This window comes from Nyctibius grandis, chromosome 19, assembly GCF_013368605.1.
Source record: "Nyctibius grandis isolate bNycGra1 chromosome 19, bNycGra1.pri, whole genome shotgun sequence".
Taxonomy (NCBI): Eukaryota; Metazoa; Chordata; class Aves; order Nyctibiiformes; family Nyctibiidae; genus Nyctibius; species Nyctibius grandis.
Window position 1 is genome coordinate 5082355 of NC_090676.1, and position 17810 is coordinate 5100164.

Consider the following 17810-nt stretch of genomic DNA (forward strand, 5'->3'; position numbering starts at 1 on the left):
TCTGCTTGTCCCAGTTTTTCCCATGACACTTCAAAATTGCCTATCGCCCTTGCCAATTTCCCGCTTTCTAAAATCGTGCGTGACAATGACCCTCTCCTTAGAGTCTGTCAGCCAAACCCACAGTGATCAGAGGGGAAAGATGACTTAAAAAAAAAAAAAATTCAGTGAAAGGCCATCATCTTAGAAGCAAAAAACCCCAGCCCTAAGATAACATAGAAAAGAGTTGGTTTTTTCCTCTTCAGCCTGAACTATACATCTACATTAATTCTTCCAACTATATTCCTTACTCCTCCTGTCCTTACTTTCACATTTTTAATCCTTTCTGGTTCATAAAGACTGGCATCTGAACTTCTGCACAGGCAAAACCAGAATGTTTTAGCTCCGCTTTATCAGTGGATGCTCACAAAATGCAGTATGCAACAGCAGAAACCTGCTCCTCTGGAACAGCCTCATGAAAAGACAGCTGAAGTGTTGAGGAGGGAGGGAAGGAAAGGAAGGGAAGTCACAGGCTTCCTGCTATTACAAGCCAAATTTAAACCCTTCCTACATCACAAGGGGCTCTGTTGTTGGCAGTAATGCAAACAGTAGAAAATGTGGTTGATATGGAGTTTTCATTATGCTTAAAACGCAGCTCTTCCACATTAAAGATGAGGCACACTGGAAGAATACCACGGGGAAGCCACACTCCCATTACTTATTAAATTGCTGTAGGAAGATGTCAGTTGATTGCACAGCCAACTGAAGCTATCCTGCAAGAGCTGGAAGCGGGCTAAGCCCTTCCAAAAACTCCATCCAGAAAAACCTGCGCTGTAGACCATGCCTTGCTTCTCCAGTATTCTACTCCGCTTACCAATGCTACAGCGCTGTTACTTCCCACACGCCACCTTCACAACAGGAACACACAGACAAAAAAAAAATTCTGCCTCTAACTCAACTACAGATTATAAAAAGAACATTGAAAAATTTTTAAACAGTCTTTACTGTAGTTAACCTGGCTAGAACTTTAACCACTTTCAAATTCACCTTAGCATTGTTAGCTATTAAGCATATTAATGACCTGGAACACTTGATTCCATACAGTTCCTCAAATAATTAATTAGTTAAAGCGATCAAGGATTGGAGTCCCAGAGGAAATTCTTCTACTTTTGGAGAACCACATAGATTTCACCTCGTTAAATGCTACAACTCTACATGAGGCCAATTCACCTAAATGCACATGACAACTGTCCCTTCGCCTGTTTAGGGGCAGAATCCTAAAAACAAAACAAATTAAAAATCGCCACACTCACTGTACATTTAGCACTAGATATCCTGTTTAGTCACCAGAAATTAGGAAGAGTATTTGAGTAACACTAAAGAAAAACTTTTGATTCCCTTACTCATAGCACATGAGACACCTTTTGTAACAGGTATCCTCCTTCTGCTTCAAACATCAATTATCACAGGGCAACCAAATCAAAGGCAAACAAGTTTTAGACAGGACTTTAAACTGGCTTTCTTTCAAGCCACATGAAAAAGCCGCATCAACAGAAATAGTTCAAAACTACAGTTATGTACATGGACAATAACTTGTCCATGTTAAAAAAATGTCTCAATCTCTAGCATACTACAGTTTTCACAACCTCTGTGCTGTTATTCATCACATCAACTGTGGTGTATGCAAACAAGTTTATGTTCTAGAACAACTGACAAGAACATTAAGAGAAGTAATGCTTTACTTTTCCTACTCTTCCAAAAAAACTCCATGGTATCTCTCTCATTAGCTGAATCCCACATCATTTTTCCATAAGGTAAGTAGGGTAGAAAGGGAATGAATCGGGCAAAAAGGATACCGGAGAAAGCAGGACAACACAGGGAGCAGTTAGTTACTTTGACGAAAATACAAGTTACTAATGTGTAACTTGCAAGAGCCTCAAAACACTGAAAAATAGCCTTCTCCCCCGTGTAAAGTTTATGTCATGATCTACTGATTATTTTTGGCAACAAACCCCTAAAACTAGATGCATTATAACTTATTTCTTGTATATTTTATACATACCACTTTTTAATTTTGATTTTTATGCACCTGAATGTTCCAATACATACCACCCACAAAAGGACAAGCACAAAGGACTGACTGTAAGACTGTGCCATGGGGTGGACAACATATGGTTCCTGAGCTGCATGCAGCTCCCCAGCAATCCAAGCGTGGCTCCCACACTGGGGTATGCTCTGTGATTGGCAGCAGGGCTGTGCTGGCATAGGGCTGCTAGGTAATCCAAATCCCTTGCTATGACAAGGCAGAAGCCAGCAGAGGCTCCTGAGGCCAAATTTGCCATGCTGCCCTGGAACCCAGCTGCACACTCAGCTCAGCCCCAACCTACAACACAGAAGTGAGATGCTCCAGGAACGCAAATCACAGAGCGTGTCCCAGTCCCTCTCTAGCTCTGCAGGCTTTGTGTAACGGGTCTCTGGGTTCCCAGTTTCGCATAAATTTGGGCATGCAGGTTGCAGGGTTGAGAAGGTTATCTACCCATGTAATACACCATTCATTACACAGCAGCATCATCTCTTTAAGAGCATCTGTATGCTTAGAAAACTTAGAAGAACTGTGTTGGTTAAATGGGTTGATACTTTAAAGGTGCCAGGGATCCCTGACTTCCATTGATGAACTTTCTACTTAGCATCTAATGTTGAGAGCTACTACACCAAAGTCAACTTATGCAAATCTTTTAAGTCATGCAAGTCTTTTAAGAGGTCTTTAGTAACAACAACAGCCAAAATAACAGAGACAGCTCAGCAGTAACAGGATGCAGGACTGGGCACTTAGGAAAAAGAGCTGTCTTGGATAAAGAAAATATTCCCTATAAAGAGGAGCTAAAAAGATGCAGCACAGAATGTAATTTATTACGAATCAGTCTGAACTTTCTTCCCAAAGACTGCGTACCTCATCCTGAGCTATCATTTGGGGATTAGGAAGAAGTATTGTCCAGGCTCCCTGGCTAAACTTTTAGCTCATTCTTACTAAAGAATTAACTACTGAAAGACTAGTGAAACCTTCATCTTCCCAAAAAGGCAGGATTCACAAAATAGATGATACTACTAGAAGCTAGAGGATGCCAATACAAAAATATTATGTTTGAAAACAATGAAGATAAACTCAGTAATATAATCTAAAGAAATTAATCACAGAGAACGAGCTCTGAAATTCCAACACCTTAATTCAATTAGAATTAATTCAGCAGGTTTTGGTACACACACACGGACCCTTGCAAGCATAAACTAACATGCAGAAGAATCTCTTCCTACTCCCTTGCAAGGTTAGATGAAAAATTAGCAAACACAAATCTTTCTCAGACAATAGATTTCCATTTTCCTTATCCTAATGCTGTTCCCCTCCTCACAACTATCAAATAATTGAACAAATTTTAAGTGTAAACAATAATAGCTTTTAGAAACATAATTTAACACAAACCTCTGGACAAGCAAACACAACAGAAGAGAGAAGAAAATCTGACCTATTACCCCCAAATTCATAGTGCAGTCTCATTTTGTGAGGAGACAGACACAAAAGACTTACTTGCTCTAAATAAAGAAAATTGCATTCATTTTGTACACTGACAGGAGGCATGTTTACAGCAGTATGAATCAATGTGCTATAGCAGAGGTAAATCAGCGTCAGCCATGTTACGACAGAAACTGCAGTTTAAAAAAAAAAACCACAAAACTTAAGCCTTAATCAAATCAACTACACTGAATCTTGATATAAATAATTTTATACCGTTAGCTCTTACTTATTATTGGTGCACGACTTCAAGTTAATGTCTATTAATCTCATCTAAAAATACACATCCAAATTCTAGAGACCGTTAAACTGTAGCAAGAAGAAAATATACCAAGATACAAAACAACAGCAATGAATACTGTGCAGTGCACAGACATAAGGTAGGTTGTAAAGTGAAAAAACAAATCTACTTACTCAGCATTAAATCCATTCACATGCAAGATCCTCATCTGTTTGACTATTGTGCTTTTACCGGATTCACCAGCACCTAGAAAATGAAAGTAAATCGATTTCAGAAGGAAGCATGAGTGATGAAGGGACACACTAGAATTTTTTCTTCAGGGTAAAAATCGAGAAAGTTGGTTTTCTCAGTACAAGAGTGAAAAGTGAAAGAAAAAGAAATAATTGCCACTGGAAACTTCAGTTGTAGCTAAAAATAAATGCCCAGCTGAAGTCATGTGTCAGATCTGAATCTTGGATCATTTCACTGTCCATTTTTCCAGTGTCAACGCTAAAAGCAGATTGCAGGGTTTGGAAGGAAAAAGGACAACTTCAACATTTTAAACGGAACAAGATAAAGAACATCAAAATCTGCTTGCCTTGTCACTACTATCTGATGGAAAGACTGACTGAAGTCCATATTAAACTGAAGCATTTTTGTTAGATCCTTGAAATATTTTAAGTTTGGCTGCAGCTATCATCACCCAGTCAAAAGACTGTAACGTAAACCAGAAGAAATAAAATATGTGGATACTCACATCTGAAGAAGGAAGGCATCCCCTTTAAGCCTCCACCCACAAAGCTACAGAAATCTCCTTCTCTAATTTGTGTCTTGTAAGCAACCTCCCACCCTCTCTACATGTTCCAAATCAATCACATACGCAACGAGACGCAAAGACCACCTTGTGTGGCCGCGTGCTCCAACTAGCCCCCCCGCAGCTCTCCTCCGATTCCCTTATATACCTGCAGTACAAAAAAAAACCACTCCACTTTACTCCAGTTTCCATAAGTAGATGTATGCTATTTCTGCTGTGCTGCACGGATGCCAGTGCACAGGGCAACCCATCTGCCTATAGCACCCGTTTTCCAATGCACGCTAAAAAGACTCAAACAGCAGCATTTAATTGAGCTGCTCCACGCGGCCAGATTGGTAGTTTTCTATATAAAGCAAATGTATTTTTGCAAGAGTAGTATCATAACCTGGCAAAATTGAGAAAGATTTCCCTTCTCATCTCCTGACGACTCGTTTATTCCTCTCATTAGCCTATGTCTCAACAACAGAAAACATGTATCTGTGGCAAAATGGGCACAGAGGTACAGTTTGTATTTATAGGATGCCAGGCCTCTGCTAGCACACACTGACAGCACAAGCCTCCATTTTGAGCCTCATATTCAAAACTGTATTTCAGCAGTTATATTTCAAAGTTCATTTTCTGACAGATGCATTCCTCTTTGCTTTCTCCCTTCTCCCTCATGAATTCCTAATAGTCCTGCCCTTCTCTCCATAAAATCTGCTTGCATGTTTTGCCACCTTAATACCAGAGCCTTACCCCTTTTTCCTCTCCTTGCTCACTGATGTTTTGTAAGCATTTAGAGAGCAGTTTTTATCTACAACTCTTTATACGAGCACCATTTCTCCCCTAAACTACTACTTTATAACATACATACTCTGTCTCTTCAGGCATACTGCACCATGCAATGAAGCCAGGCAGCAAAACTAATCAAGAACAAGTATCTCCAGCTAAGACAGAGACTGGGTCCCTTTCACAACTAAGAATAATTCAGGAATAGTGGTATATGCTATAATCATATTTCCATTCAGAATAATTAATAATAAAATTTCAGTTGTAACTCTAAATCACATCTTATAATTATAAGCACTGGGAGCCAAAATCTTTTCTTCACTTAGGCCAAGAATGGGAGGAGATAGTTATTGCTTTTGCTATAAATGCATACAGTTCAGTATCGACATATCCAGGTTCTCTGGATCAGGTACAAGGCCAGGGAACCAAAATGAAGTATTGCATCTAAATTTCTGAATAAGTCTATTTCTGTATTTGTCTACTCATTAAGGCCCTATTCTTACCAACAATTATGCATACATTTAACTTCACCACCAAGGAGAGTTCATTAATGTCAGCGAGACTGCTCGTGGCAGAAGGGCAAGCATGTGTACAGCAATGGGGCCTACAAAGAGCAGTCTAAACCCGTTAGAATATTTAGCAGCTCTTCTTTGTTGTTATTTCAATATGATGTGAAAATATTAAGAATACTTTCAAAGTACTTGTTTTCTTATTTCACGTGTCTCACAAAGTAAACATAATAATAGAGACGTGAGCTTCTTTATTTTTTACCGGTGAGTTTGTGTTATAGACTGTCCACATTTCATGACAGCTACTGCTAGAAACTGCAACAGCTGAACTATCACTTTGAAACACACACACACAGATGACTTTACAGTCATCACTTAACTTTTTATTTACAAGTATCTGAACTATTTTTCAGCCACCAAAACTACAGAAACCAGAAAGAAAATCCAGGCGAGCCCATCATGTTTCTGTTTTCTGAAATTTTGCCTCATATGAAAGTAACTCATCTGATGACAAATGGTTTCTACATATCTATATAATGTTCAGCCTGAAATCTGGAAGTCCAAGACATTCCCCAAGAGCTGAAGTCCAAATCCTCCTGTTAAAATATTTCTGCTGGAGCCCTGGCGGACTCCTCAGTGCTGCAGGTGCGGCTGTAGTCCCAGTCACTCTCCATTTATGTTAAGCCTCTTTCTTCAAATTACTATTTGAAAGATTTTTCCGCTAAGAGTACACTTCCAAATACACAACCTTCAAAAATTCTTTTTTTTTTTTTTTTTCCAATTACGGTTGTTTCACACCAGAACTGAGTCAGCTCACTGAGGCCTAGCCTCTGCTCCACGCTAAAACCCCTGCATAACGTGCACAAGCAGTGTGACCAAAACAGCTCAGATCTCATAACTGCATCTCATTTTAAAATACTACTTTAAAATACTTAGAAATAATGAGTCTGACAAACATTTTCTTGTTGTCTCCGATAACCATTTTTGGACCTTCCCCTTCCTTGAAGCCATAACCTGCATTTTTAAACGTATCTGCTGAAAAACACGACACATGCATGTAACCTAAATCACCCGCTCAAATAATACCTGAAACCAAGCTACAAACGTTCCCCTCCCTCCAAACCCACGATGCCTTAATTCATGCTTCGGCAGAACCAAGCCTAACGAGTCTGCCGGGGGACGGGGGACGTGCCCAAGACCCGCCGGGCCGCCCGCTCCCAGCCGGGCCCTTGCGCTGCTGCCCCCGCCACAGGCACGGAGCTCCCTCATCCCCAGCGCCGGCCGCCGCGCTTCCCTCCGGGACCGACATCCTCCCTCCGTTTCCCTCAAACGATTCCCCGACTCCCTCCCTTCCTCTTCCTCCTCTCCCCGGCCTGGCCGCACGTTCCTCGGCACCGCTGCCTTAGTTCCCGGCGAGGGGAGCGCCCCGGGCTGGCCCAGCCCCGGCCGCCTCCCCCGCCCGGCCCCCGGCTCCTGCCAGGCCGCGGTGACCGGCCTTGCCCGCGGCAGCTGCTCCCCGCTCCGCACGCCCGGGGAAGGCCCACGGCCCCTGTCAGCGCCCTGCCCTGTTTATCTCCCAGGTTCCCCCTCGGGCCCGACGCTCCCGCGCCCCTCGCCGGCGGCCGGCCCGGCATCCCCGGCCACCTCCTTAGGCTCGCCCCCGAGGCCCGCTCTCCGCCCCGGCCTGCCTCCCCGCTCTGCCCCGGCGGCGGGGCGCTGCCCCCGCGGGCGGAGAGCGGCCCCGAGCCGCAGCCCCGTACCTGCGGGGCCTGCCTCCCGCGGCGCCCCGGGTGGTGCCCGAGATCTCCCTGCCGCCGCCGGGCCGAGGAGCCCGGCTGGCTCCTCCGGACCGCACCGGTCTCCTCAGCGCCCTCGGGCCCACCCCCCCGGGCACTAGCGGATCCCCGCGGCCCCGGAGGGAGCGGGCTCGCCGGCTGCCCCCCGGCCCCGCAGAACGGGTGGGCCCTGCGGCTCCGCTCGCCCCGGGCCCCACCTCTCCCTCGGGCCTCCCCGTGCTCGGCCAGGGGGCCGCTGCGCGGCCCCGCCGCCCTGCCCGCGGCGGGGAGGGGACGTCCGCCGGCCCCCGGCCCGCTGCCCCGGCGCCGCGCTGCCCGCGGCCCCCTTACCCAGCAGGAGGAGCCGGTGCGTGGCCCTATAGACCTGCTTGTCCTTCTGCAGCTGCTTTTCGATCTTCTTGTTGGCCTCCCGCTGCGCCTTCTCCTCGTTGCGCTGATCCTCCGTCTTGCTGTTCCCTAAACAGCCCATCTTGGGGAGGGGGAAGCAGGGGACGCGGGGCGAGGGGACGGGAGGGCGGCCGGGGCTGCCGGGGGGAGGGAGGTAGGGAGGGAGGCACTCTCCCGGGCTCCCTTCTTCTTCCTCCTCCTCCTCCTCCTCCCCCCTTACTCGCTGCTGTGGCGGCCGCTGCCCAGAGCCAGAGACATGGAGAGAGACGAGCCCGGAGCCAGCCAAGGGGGGGCCGATGGCGATGACTTTGCTGCTGCTCCGCCGGGCCTCCTCCCCGGCAGCTGCAGCTGCTTCTCCTCCCCCGCCCCCCCGCTCAGCCCCGCGCCGATCCCCTCAGCGCACCTTTCCCCGGAGGGGGGTTGGCAGCAGGGCTCGATGCGGAGCGATCCGCGGGGATCTCCGCGCCCCCGGCCGGGCCGCCGGCTCCTCTAGAGGGAACAGAAATGCCCCCCCCCGCGCCGCACGCACAGGAACAAATCCAGCTTCAGTGCCACCCCCCAAAAAAATAATAATCCTCTTTAGATCCAAAGGCACGGGCTCCAGGCGCGGAAACCTCCCCAAGTCCTCGGCGGGGAGGATCGGGAAACGTCTCTTCCTCGCCTCTCCCCGCCGCACCGACGGGCTGAAGCGCCGAGGGGGTCACGCCAGCCGCGGCTCTCGGCGGAGGTCGGGTCCCCTTCCCTCGCCGGGCGCCGCAGCTCCTCGCCCTCCGGCCGCCGCGGGTCCTTCCTCCCTCACCGGAGCGGGGGGGGTCTAATCCAAGCCCCCCTGTTTTTTCTTTTTTTTTTTTTTTTCTCTCCTTGCTGCTGCTTTTTCACATTAGGTTTCCAGGCGGCTGAATCCTCCTTCTCCAGCGAACGGGAGGAGGGGAAAAAAAAGGCAAAAAAGCAAAAAAAAAAAAAAAGGCCCGTTTCGTCTCTCCCCCCGAGCAAAACCTGCCCCTCACGGGAGGATTTTCCCTGCTCTCTCCCGCATTTCTTTTTTATTTTTTTTTATCCCCCCTTTTTCCCCCCTCCTTCCCCCTACGGAGCTGCACCGAGGCGGCGGAGCGGCGGGGTGGGGCAAGCAGGCCCTCGCTGCACGCTGGGAGCGGGGCCGCTCACATGACAGCCCGCGTCAGCCCGCGCCGCCGCCGGCGCCCTCTTCGAACCGGGCCCGCCGCTCCCGCCCCGCGGTGGCGCAGGCAGCCCGGCCCCGGCCCCGGCCCCGGCCCCGCTCCGCTCCGGCGGGTGCTGCCGCGCAGGGAGCCCGGGGAGGGCCTGGGAGCCCTGCACGGTGCTGGAACTAACGGCACCCCATCCCCTCGGACGGTCAGCCGCGGGGGTACGGCAGTGGCTCTGATGGCGAGTGGTCTTTAGGAAGGGCTTTTCGGGATGAAAGCAGCCGAGAAAATATTTGCAGGAGTTGGGGGTTAAATTCATAGAATTCTGAATAAGTTTTAACGGAGTCGTGCCCCGGAGCACTTTATACTACACTTGAAAAATACTTATTGCAGAAGTTACTGTACTAAATACTTACGGATGATCTATTTATACCTTTTCTCAGCTGATGAACTTTGAATATCCGCCTAGCGACCTACAGAACGATCCTGCAGGGGCTGATGTGCACGCATTAATTTTTACCACTGCGGGTATTGCTGGGCACACGCCTTTCCCGAGCGCCGGCAGCTCCCCCGCACACGGCGCGCTGGGTCCCGCCGTGCGGTGCCCTCCGCAGGGCTGCGGCCAGGGACAGCGGGCAACAAGCTACCGAGTCATGCAGGGTGGACCGGTGGAGTACAACTTGATGCAGGCAGTTGCCTCTACGTACTGTTTTGCCAGCTCTCTAGCTCCATTTTGTTTTCTAAAATATTTTTTTAAACCTCATTATATAAACAACACAGTAGTTTTCACGCACAGGCTTATCGGCTACATCCGGAAAACAGAGATTGGTGCTTTGCTCTTCATAAAACCCAGTTCCCTAAAATACACAGGCATTTTTTCTCTACCTCCCTGAATTAGTGAAATATCCTTTACTATACATGAATTATTTATCCTCATTTGCAAAATTCAATTATCTATAACACTATTCCCACGAACACACCTTTCTATGTCATCCAGTTACTATATTCAGAACCACCTACAGTAAAATGTGAATAGAGCAAACAAGAGAAGGTCACAGTTAGTGTCATCAGATGCATCTGTTTAGTTGCCCTTGCTGAAAGAGGGGTGGACCCCAGGAGAAACAGCGACCACCACCACCAAATCTCAATCTTTGAGGATTTACTGGCACTTTCCGTCTATTTTCAATTGTCACAATTTTGGGGTACACAGAACCCAAGAGCTTTGAAGTCAGTGGAGAGACTCTTACTGACTTCTGCAGGTGTTATTTTAGGTCAAGACAGTTTTAAAAGGTGTTACAGAGGCTTGGCTCAGCAATGCCCAGATTCATCTGAAGCAAATATTATTATAATTCCTTATATCTTTTATATGTCTTTTATAAATTTGTATTGTTTCCATGTAATATACATTATTCAAATATATTTAACTGTCTACAGGAATTCAGCAGAATTTAGACTGAAAATTATAAAACCTCATAACATTTTTATGGTCGCACGTATGAAGAGAATGCAGAAATGCCAGTATCTGCCACCTCACGCAGAAGGGAAAATCTGCCCCTGCCCCCAGGGTCCAAGCTGGGGGGGAAGGGAGCCTATCTCAGGCTCCAAACAGTTCACAAAGGAATACATAAACAAGATAAAAATTATTGCTGGAGATATACAAAAGGCTAAAATCTTAGTGAACAGTGAGTGGCCTTAGCACAGGGACAGGGGAGCAGTAAATATGCCAAAGCATCCTCTGACAAAGGAGTCCTTGCTGTGTAAAAGCCATTGTCCAGCAGCGCACACCCATCCCTGTCCCAAACGCAAACTGGGACGGGCTCGGCGAGGTCCACTCTTAACAGCCATGAGCCACTGCGTTGGGGCACAGGAATTGCTGCCCTCCTGATATATACACCCCATGCCTCTGTCTTTCTAAGCTGTTGAACATCGCATGAGGTAGTTTAAAAGGGAGAACACACTCAGATAATTCACAAAACTCCCAGTTACTCATGACAGAATTAAGAATTATCTCCTTGTATTACAAATGTTATTAAAGTGTGAAAGTGTCAAAAGCTACAGAAAACAAAAAGAAAACTCCCAAGCTGTTAAACCTATCAGCAATTACAGACTTTTTTTGTCTTTCTGAAATATGACAGGATACAAGACATAAGGCACGAACCCTACTTCACAAATCCACAAAATTGCCATCATTTTTTTTTCTGGTGCTGTCCTGATTAGGAGAGCATCATTTGAAGAGTGAGCATACCAATACATTAGCTGTTCTCATTCTTTTTTATTTGTTTAAATAACATAAAGCTACTGATGTGTCCTTAGAGTAAACCTTGTTTCTTATTGGAACCAGTTGCATTAGCTTCTATCTTGTAAAAATCTGTGAACTTCAGTCTCATAAGACTACTGCCATCAGAAGGGTAAGTGCAGGCAAGACCTGACCCCTAACTCACCCTAAAATCAAAGCTCACTTCTGAAGAACCTGCAGTCTTAGGAACAAACAAATGCAAAGATAAAATAACTATATGCATGGCCATAGTGCCTCTGTGCTAAAAATCTATTTGAGGGTTGAAAATGTTCAAAAGAGAGTGTTAAAGGACACTGCTGCATGTTAGGCATAAATATTTTCCAAAAATGCAAGGTAACATGAATGTGGAAATGGCTCTCAGAGACATTAGAAGACTTTAGTCTATTGACTCAATCCTGCACTACTTAAATTAGTGGGAGATAAGAGTTCACACACAGAAGATTGTGAGCGTTGCACTTACAGATGAAATTCAAATCCAATTATATTCCTTCTGTGTCTGAATATAACAGCCAACAGCCTCAGATTCTGTTGCAATATTTTTTCAGTCTAAAGTAAATGCAAAGACTCTGAGACACCAACAGGCATCTTAGCTCAAGGATTTCAGGAAAGAACAGGGGGATTGGCAGTGTGAAACAATACTCTGCTGTTTCACTTCTCAAACCAGGAAAGCTCTCACAAGGAGAGGCAGCAGGATAATTCACAGTGAATAACGTTTTCATGGGTATTTGTGGGGGACATGTAAAGTTTCATCTATCTATAATCCATTTCATTTCACTTGATAACTTCAGTTAACGGCTTTTTTAATTGGCCTAACTTCTATTACATTCTAACGAAAATCATCAGATCTCCTAATTTTCTTATTTTTTTGGGAAAGAGGAATTTCATTGCAATTTCTTTCTTTTCTCCTTCCACAGCTTTTGCGCCCAAAAATACTGTTTGGTGCCTGAGCCTGGGGGAAGGTTTGTAACAATGGCCTGATCCTGTAAATAAACGTGTACTCTACTCAGTTGAGTAGTTCTATTGACGTGCATCATCTATGCGGAGTTTACTCTTCCCAGCTAGGACAACTATATTAGCTTGACTTATAAATGGTTAGAAAGATTTAGGTATAAAGTAGAAGTACACCATCGATAACGGTACAAGTGAGAGAGAACTTGTTGAAAAGTACATGCCCCTTAAGCTTCCCCCTCCCTATACACACAAACTGTCGTCTTAAGATTTACATATAATACCTATTGGTATAATCACTCAAAAGAACCTCAAGAAAAATACTATCTTTTTCCTATTTTAATAGATTTACTTCATATTTGACAGACCATTGAATATATTTTAATGCATTTTCCTTGTGGTAGTCTCCCTTATTATGCATGAGGATATTCACACTTGTATAGGTAAGAGACAAAAAAATACTGTTAAAAAATTCACAAACATTGGCTGGAAAAAATAGATGCAAGAGTTGTTCTTGGAGTTACTATTTTTTTAACAGAGTAGATTTTGAGCCTGTTGAAAAAACGCTTCTGAGACACATACTTCAAGTCATTCCATTCTTTTCTCTTTCTAACTGAATGGATAAAACTTTCTGCTTACAATTCTGATGTTGAATCAGTTTTACTCTCAGAGTTTGGCTCTGAATTGACTCTAGTTACTCTTTGTTTTTACAGGTGACTGTGAGACCCAGATCAGGATGTCCATCTTATGCCACAGACGCCTTCCACACCCTCCAGGTGACAAACACCCATATTTCCTATTGCCAACAATTCCCATTGTTAGGAAGTTGCAGGTACTGAGCACTTTGGATGCCCCAGCCTACAGAAAAATAAATGGTTCATTAGTTTTTGGATGGGACAGTTGCACAGTTCCTTACGGGCTCACGCTGTCCACAGTGAACATGACCTCATAAACTTTTGGCTGTGAACTGTGGGGGTGGAGTTGTGACCAAACCAATGTGCTCGTTTGGAAGGGAAGACAGAGACTAACATCATGCTTGAGCATCCCTTAGCAACCGCACTGAAATGGCACTGCAGCTTTTGAGGAGGTTGTCAGCCTTCCTTGCCACTGGAACAGCCTGTATTGCAGTTCCTACTATGGCTGAGGAGACATGGCAGAGAAGACAAAATTTGTAGCTCAAAAAGTAAAAGCGATAATGGTGATCTAACTATACAATTTCCTTTATTTGTGTTTATAGGAAATAGCCTATTTTCAGAAAGTCTTTTTCATGGAAGGATACAGAGCTCGATTAATCTGAGGAACACATGAAACAAGCAATTCTTATAGCAACACCTTTATCTCTATCTACTTTAAAGTCTTTCCATTTGAAAACCTAGACTGTAAACTTTGTAACATTCCTCTCTATGATATCAGGATGAACTGAAAGAGAAATAGGCTTGTGTGTGTGAAAAAAAAAAAGAACACAGAAAAATAGCCTCTGATTTCAAGCTGTCAAGGAGTGGATCAGTGTACAACAAACTACTAATCACTTCACTACAAATGTGAAAACGCAGTTACAGCCATGCACCTCAGGTATCTCCTCTCCCTAGTCCTCACACCTGTGAGACTGATCCACTCCTAAGAGTTTGGGGCAGAGCTGTCACAGTATCCCCATGTCAAGGGGAAGTCTCAAGGGGAAAACAGTTTAATCTTTTTTCACTGAGAATCTGCAACCCTATAATTCTCCCCCCCAGCTGAACATACACTATTGTAGGGTAACATCTATACCTTGCTTTGTTTAAAAAAAAAAAAAAATCTATGCATTCTTCTCCATGCTGTGATTCATTTGAAATTTATTATCTTTGTGAGAAATGGAGATTTTAGGAGTGCTTTTTTTTTTCTTGCTAAGGTTTTCAAGGGATTTAAACTACCAGGAAAAAATAAACAGGGAGTGAATTTCTAGTAGAAAGGTGCAGAAAAAGTTCCCCCTGTGCATAGCACCTTTGACGATTAAAATCTGATGCAGAAATAAGAAGTAGCTGTGAATTTTTGTAAAGGAGCCTACATTACCCAACGATTCATTTTGCTGTCCTGCAAATTCACAGTGCCACGGCTGAGCAGTTCGAACAGACTTCCCTCTTTCAAAAGCAGGGATTACTTCTGGGACAGATTGACTCTTTCAGTTAAAAGACATTTTTTAATAGCACACACTGTATATTTTTGTGTATTGATACCTCTCTGGTTTGAAGTCTGTTACAATTTTTACCTTCAGATATACAGAACTGTGGGCCTTTACCCTGGGCCACAGAAGTGACCGGTAGTTGAGTATCAAACCTATCAATCTCAATGTATTTAATCCCCAGTTAACTTAGTCTTTTAGTTAGTTACATATAAGGATTAATTAAGGTTCTGATTTTGACTTAGATCAGTGTTTTTTTCATCTGCTTCGAACACTAAAAAGCCTTCCGTGGCCTCTTGCAGTGACTCAGGTCTGCTGCTCACACTTTCCTTAGATGGAGGCATCCTCCACAAGCTATCGTCCTGCAAAATCCTTTGGACTCTTGGAAGAACGAAACTTGGTGATAAAAAGGGAGACGGTTTCAAAGTCTCCAAGTTACTCTTTGACCTGCTGAACAAGGAACCCTTGAGTAATCTCAAACCCGTTTAAAGGAGAAACAAACAAATTAAAGCCAAACAATAATCTAAAAAGGAAAAACAAAGCAAACAGATTGGAATTGGAACAAGAATCCAATATGGGGTTTTTTTTTCAGCTGTTTCCTTTGCTGTGGCCAGAACAAAAATCACTTTAAAAAGCATCAAAAGGTAAATAAGGTAGGAAATCGAGCCATTATCAATCAAACCCAGGGAGAGCAAAGCAGGGTTATCAAGTAAAACGACAAGTTTGTCTGTCATATGGGAAAAAGTGAGCCTATCCGAACGCAGTGAAATGAGCATTATCAGGAAGAAATTAATGCACCGCTAATGTATTCAATAAAGAACAAACACAAAACACTTAAGTACAGATACTCCAAAACAAACAATGAAAAGGAGATACTTCCCTCTCTGGCAAAGAAGAAGAATTTTTCCATACAGAAATTCTAAACTTGAGAGGGATTTTGTTTTGTTTTTAAATAAAAACAAGCCCAAAGTCTACTGATAGAATTAACCAAGACCTTCCTTTAAACCAAAGAAAAAAAAAATGCTTGCCTCCCTCCTTTCACTTGGAGGCTTTTCCTCAGAAACATTAAAAGAGACTTTAAGGAACTCCTGGAATTATGGAAACAACACACTAAGAGCTTTTTACCTAGTAGTTCTTATTTTCTTGCAGTTTTTTTTCCTGATTTTCCTTCTCACTACTCATGCATTCTGCACTGCACTTTATTAAAAAAAACCCCTCTTATGTAACAGGAGTAGCAGCATATCCTAGCTCTCCGCATAACACATATGGCATGCCGATTACAAAAAAAAATTGGAACAAGTCTTTTCTCAGATTTAGTTTCAATATTTGTCAACATTCACTGCAGACCTACCCCCAACTGCAAACTTTTTAATAAAGAATTATTCTGCTTTAATCCTTGTTACGTTTGGGTCACAAAACCCACGGAGGCAGTGGTAGTAGGGGCTGTGTTTTCTAAATACCAAGTTATAGTTAGCTCTTGCAAAACAGCACGAAACTCCCAAGCCTTTCTCCTGCCGAGGGGGTCAGCAGAGGAGGAGAAGCTCCTGGCTTCGCCTCCCCAGCACACACAGCAGCCCCGCACCGGCCGCGGTTCCCACCGGAGCAGGGTGGGAGCTGGGGCTGAGTGTAGCTCAGGCTCAGCCTGACCCAGCCTGCTCTCCAGCAGCACGGTGAGCTAGCCCTCCGCGCTAATATTATTTATTACTGACACTGCATTCTCATTTTATGGCGCATAACAGGAAGGGGAATAAGAGGATTGTTAAAATAGTTCTTGCTAAGTTGTCACACAGGTTTTAATGTGCTGTAAACATTCCTGTCCTTCTTTTACATTTTTTTTTTTAAATAGAACGACGTTCAGGCTTTCACGCTCAAAATAACTTTACATTTTAGTGCTGGCAAACCACAATACTCTCAATACCAGGAGCCATTATTAGAGACGATCTGCAAGGAAAACAGAACTGTGATTTTGCTCCTCTGTCTCTGCACTGCTAAAGGCCTGAACGCATTCCCTTTCAGAAAGGGTATTTTCTCCCATCTTTTTCTTTAGATGGAAAAATGTTAAGCCTCGATCCTAAAATTATGTACAGACACAGCTATAGAATAGGGGTCTTTTGTACCCTATTTTTCCTGAAAGAATCTGCCTGTCTGGCAAACTAACAGCATCATTACTTCTTAAGTGCCTTGATGTTAAATTAAGAGTGCCCCACACACCCTAGGGCAGTTGCAGAATTTAGACCCTTTCCCAGTCTTCCAAATAAGTCTTTCTGGTGGGTTTTTTTTGTGTGTCTTAGATTTTAGAAATGTACATAAAACAATCAATTATCTCCCAGTCTTTAGGTGTGCAATGAAAGGTTTCCCTTGTCGTCCTATTTCAGACAAAGCCAGCAAAGACATCCATTGCCAGGGCTGTGGGAACCAGGCAGGAGCTGGGGTCTGGACCCAGCTCCAGCCCCAGGTTGGGTCAGAACCTGTGGTCCAACACTGGGATTCTGCCTCTGCCAGATTAAAACCAGCAGAGGCGAAGGATTATCCCCTCCTACGGACCCAGCCCAGGGGGATGCTCGGGCCTGTTTGAACGTTCACAAAATGTCAACGGAGAAGAGAAGAGTGCGAGGATCAAACATGGGAACAGGATCCAGGAGACCTGATCTACCGCAGATGGTTCGATCCAGCGCAGCCACCGATCCGTGCGTGACCTTGGACGAGCCACTTCCCCTTTCTGTGCCTCTTTTTCCAACGATCTTTTATCTGCCTCTCTCGTACAGGTTGTAAGCTGTTTACTTCCGACATGTCTGCACAGTATCGAGCACCAAGGGGCCCTGATCTCACTGGTGACCTTTAAGCCCTTCTGCTACACGTTTCATCATAAAATAATTATTCAAAAAGGAAGCAATTTTTTTTAATAGTCTGTCTTCGTTTTCTTAACACCTCTTTAACTCAGACATTCTCAGCAACATCAGATGAAAAAATAGGCTCTGTTCAAAATCTTAACACTGTTTTTCTTAAATGAAAACGCTGAGAAAGCTGCTAGTTATTCTGTTGAGTCCTTCTCCCACAGGCCCTCGAGCAAAACCAGGGAAAGCTAGAATCAGCATGCTTGCTACATTCAAAGTACCAGACAAAGATACTTTTTATTTTGAAAATAGGGAAAAAAAAATGCCTGCATACTTCTCAATTTCTCTTTGTACACCATAAAGCACCAAACAG

The 17810-nt window shown here is 44.5% G+C and overlaps 1 protein-coding gene across 3 annotated transcripts in view; it reads right to left on the minus strand.

The window, feature by feature from the left end:
* The window catches only part of GNAS (GNAS complex locus), a 153506-nt gene that overhangs the window by 90449 nt on the left and 45247 nt on the right, over nt 1-17810 (minus strand). For 2 of the 3 annotated variants that reach the window (XR_011049568.1, XM_068416453.1), the window contains exon 2: nt 3959-4031. Coding sequence is in view for 2 of the 3 variants with exons in the window: in XM_068416453.1 (XP_068272554.1) it covers nt 3959-4031 (73 nt within the window). In the remaining variant the exon portion in view is untranslated. Of the gene's footprint in view, nt 1-3958; nt 4032-7981; nt 9114-17810 lie in introns of those variants that run through there. The other variant, XM_068416454.1, reaches the window with a different exon arrangement.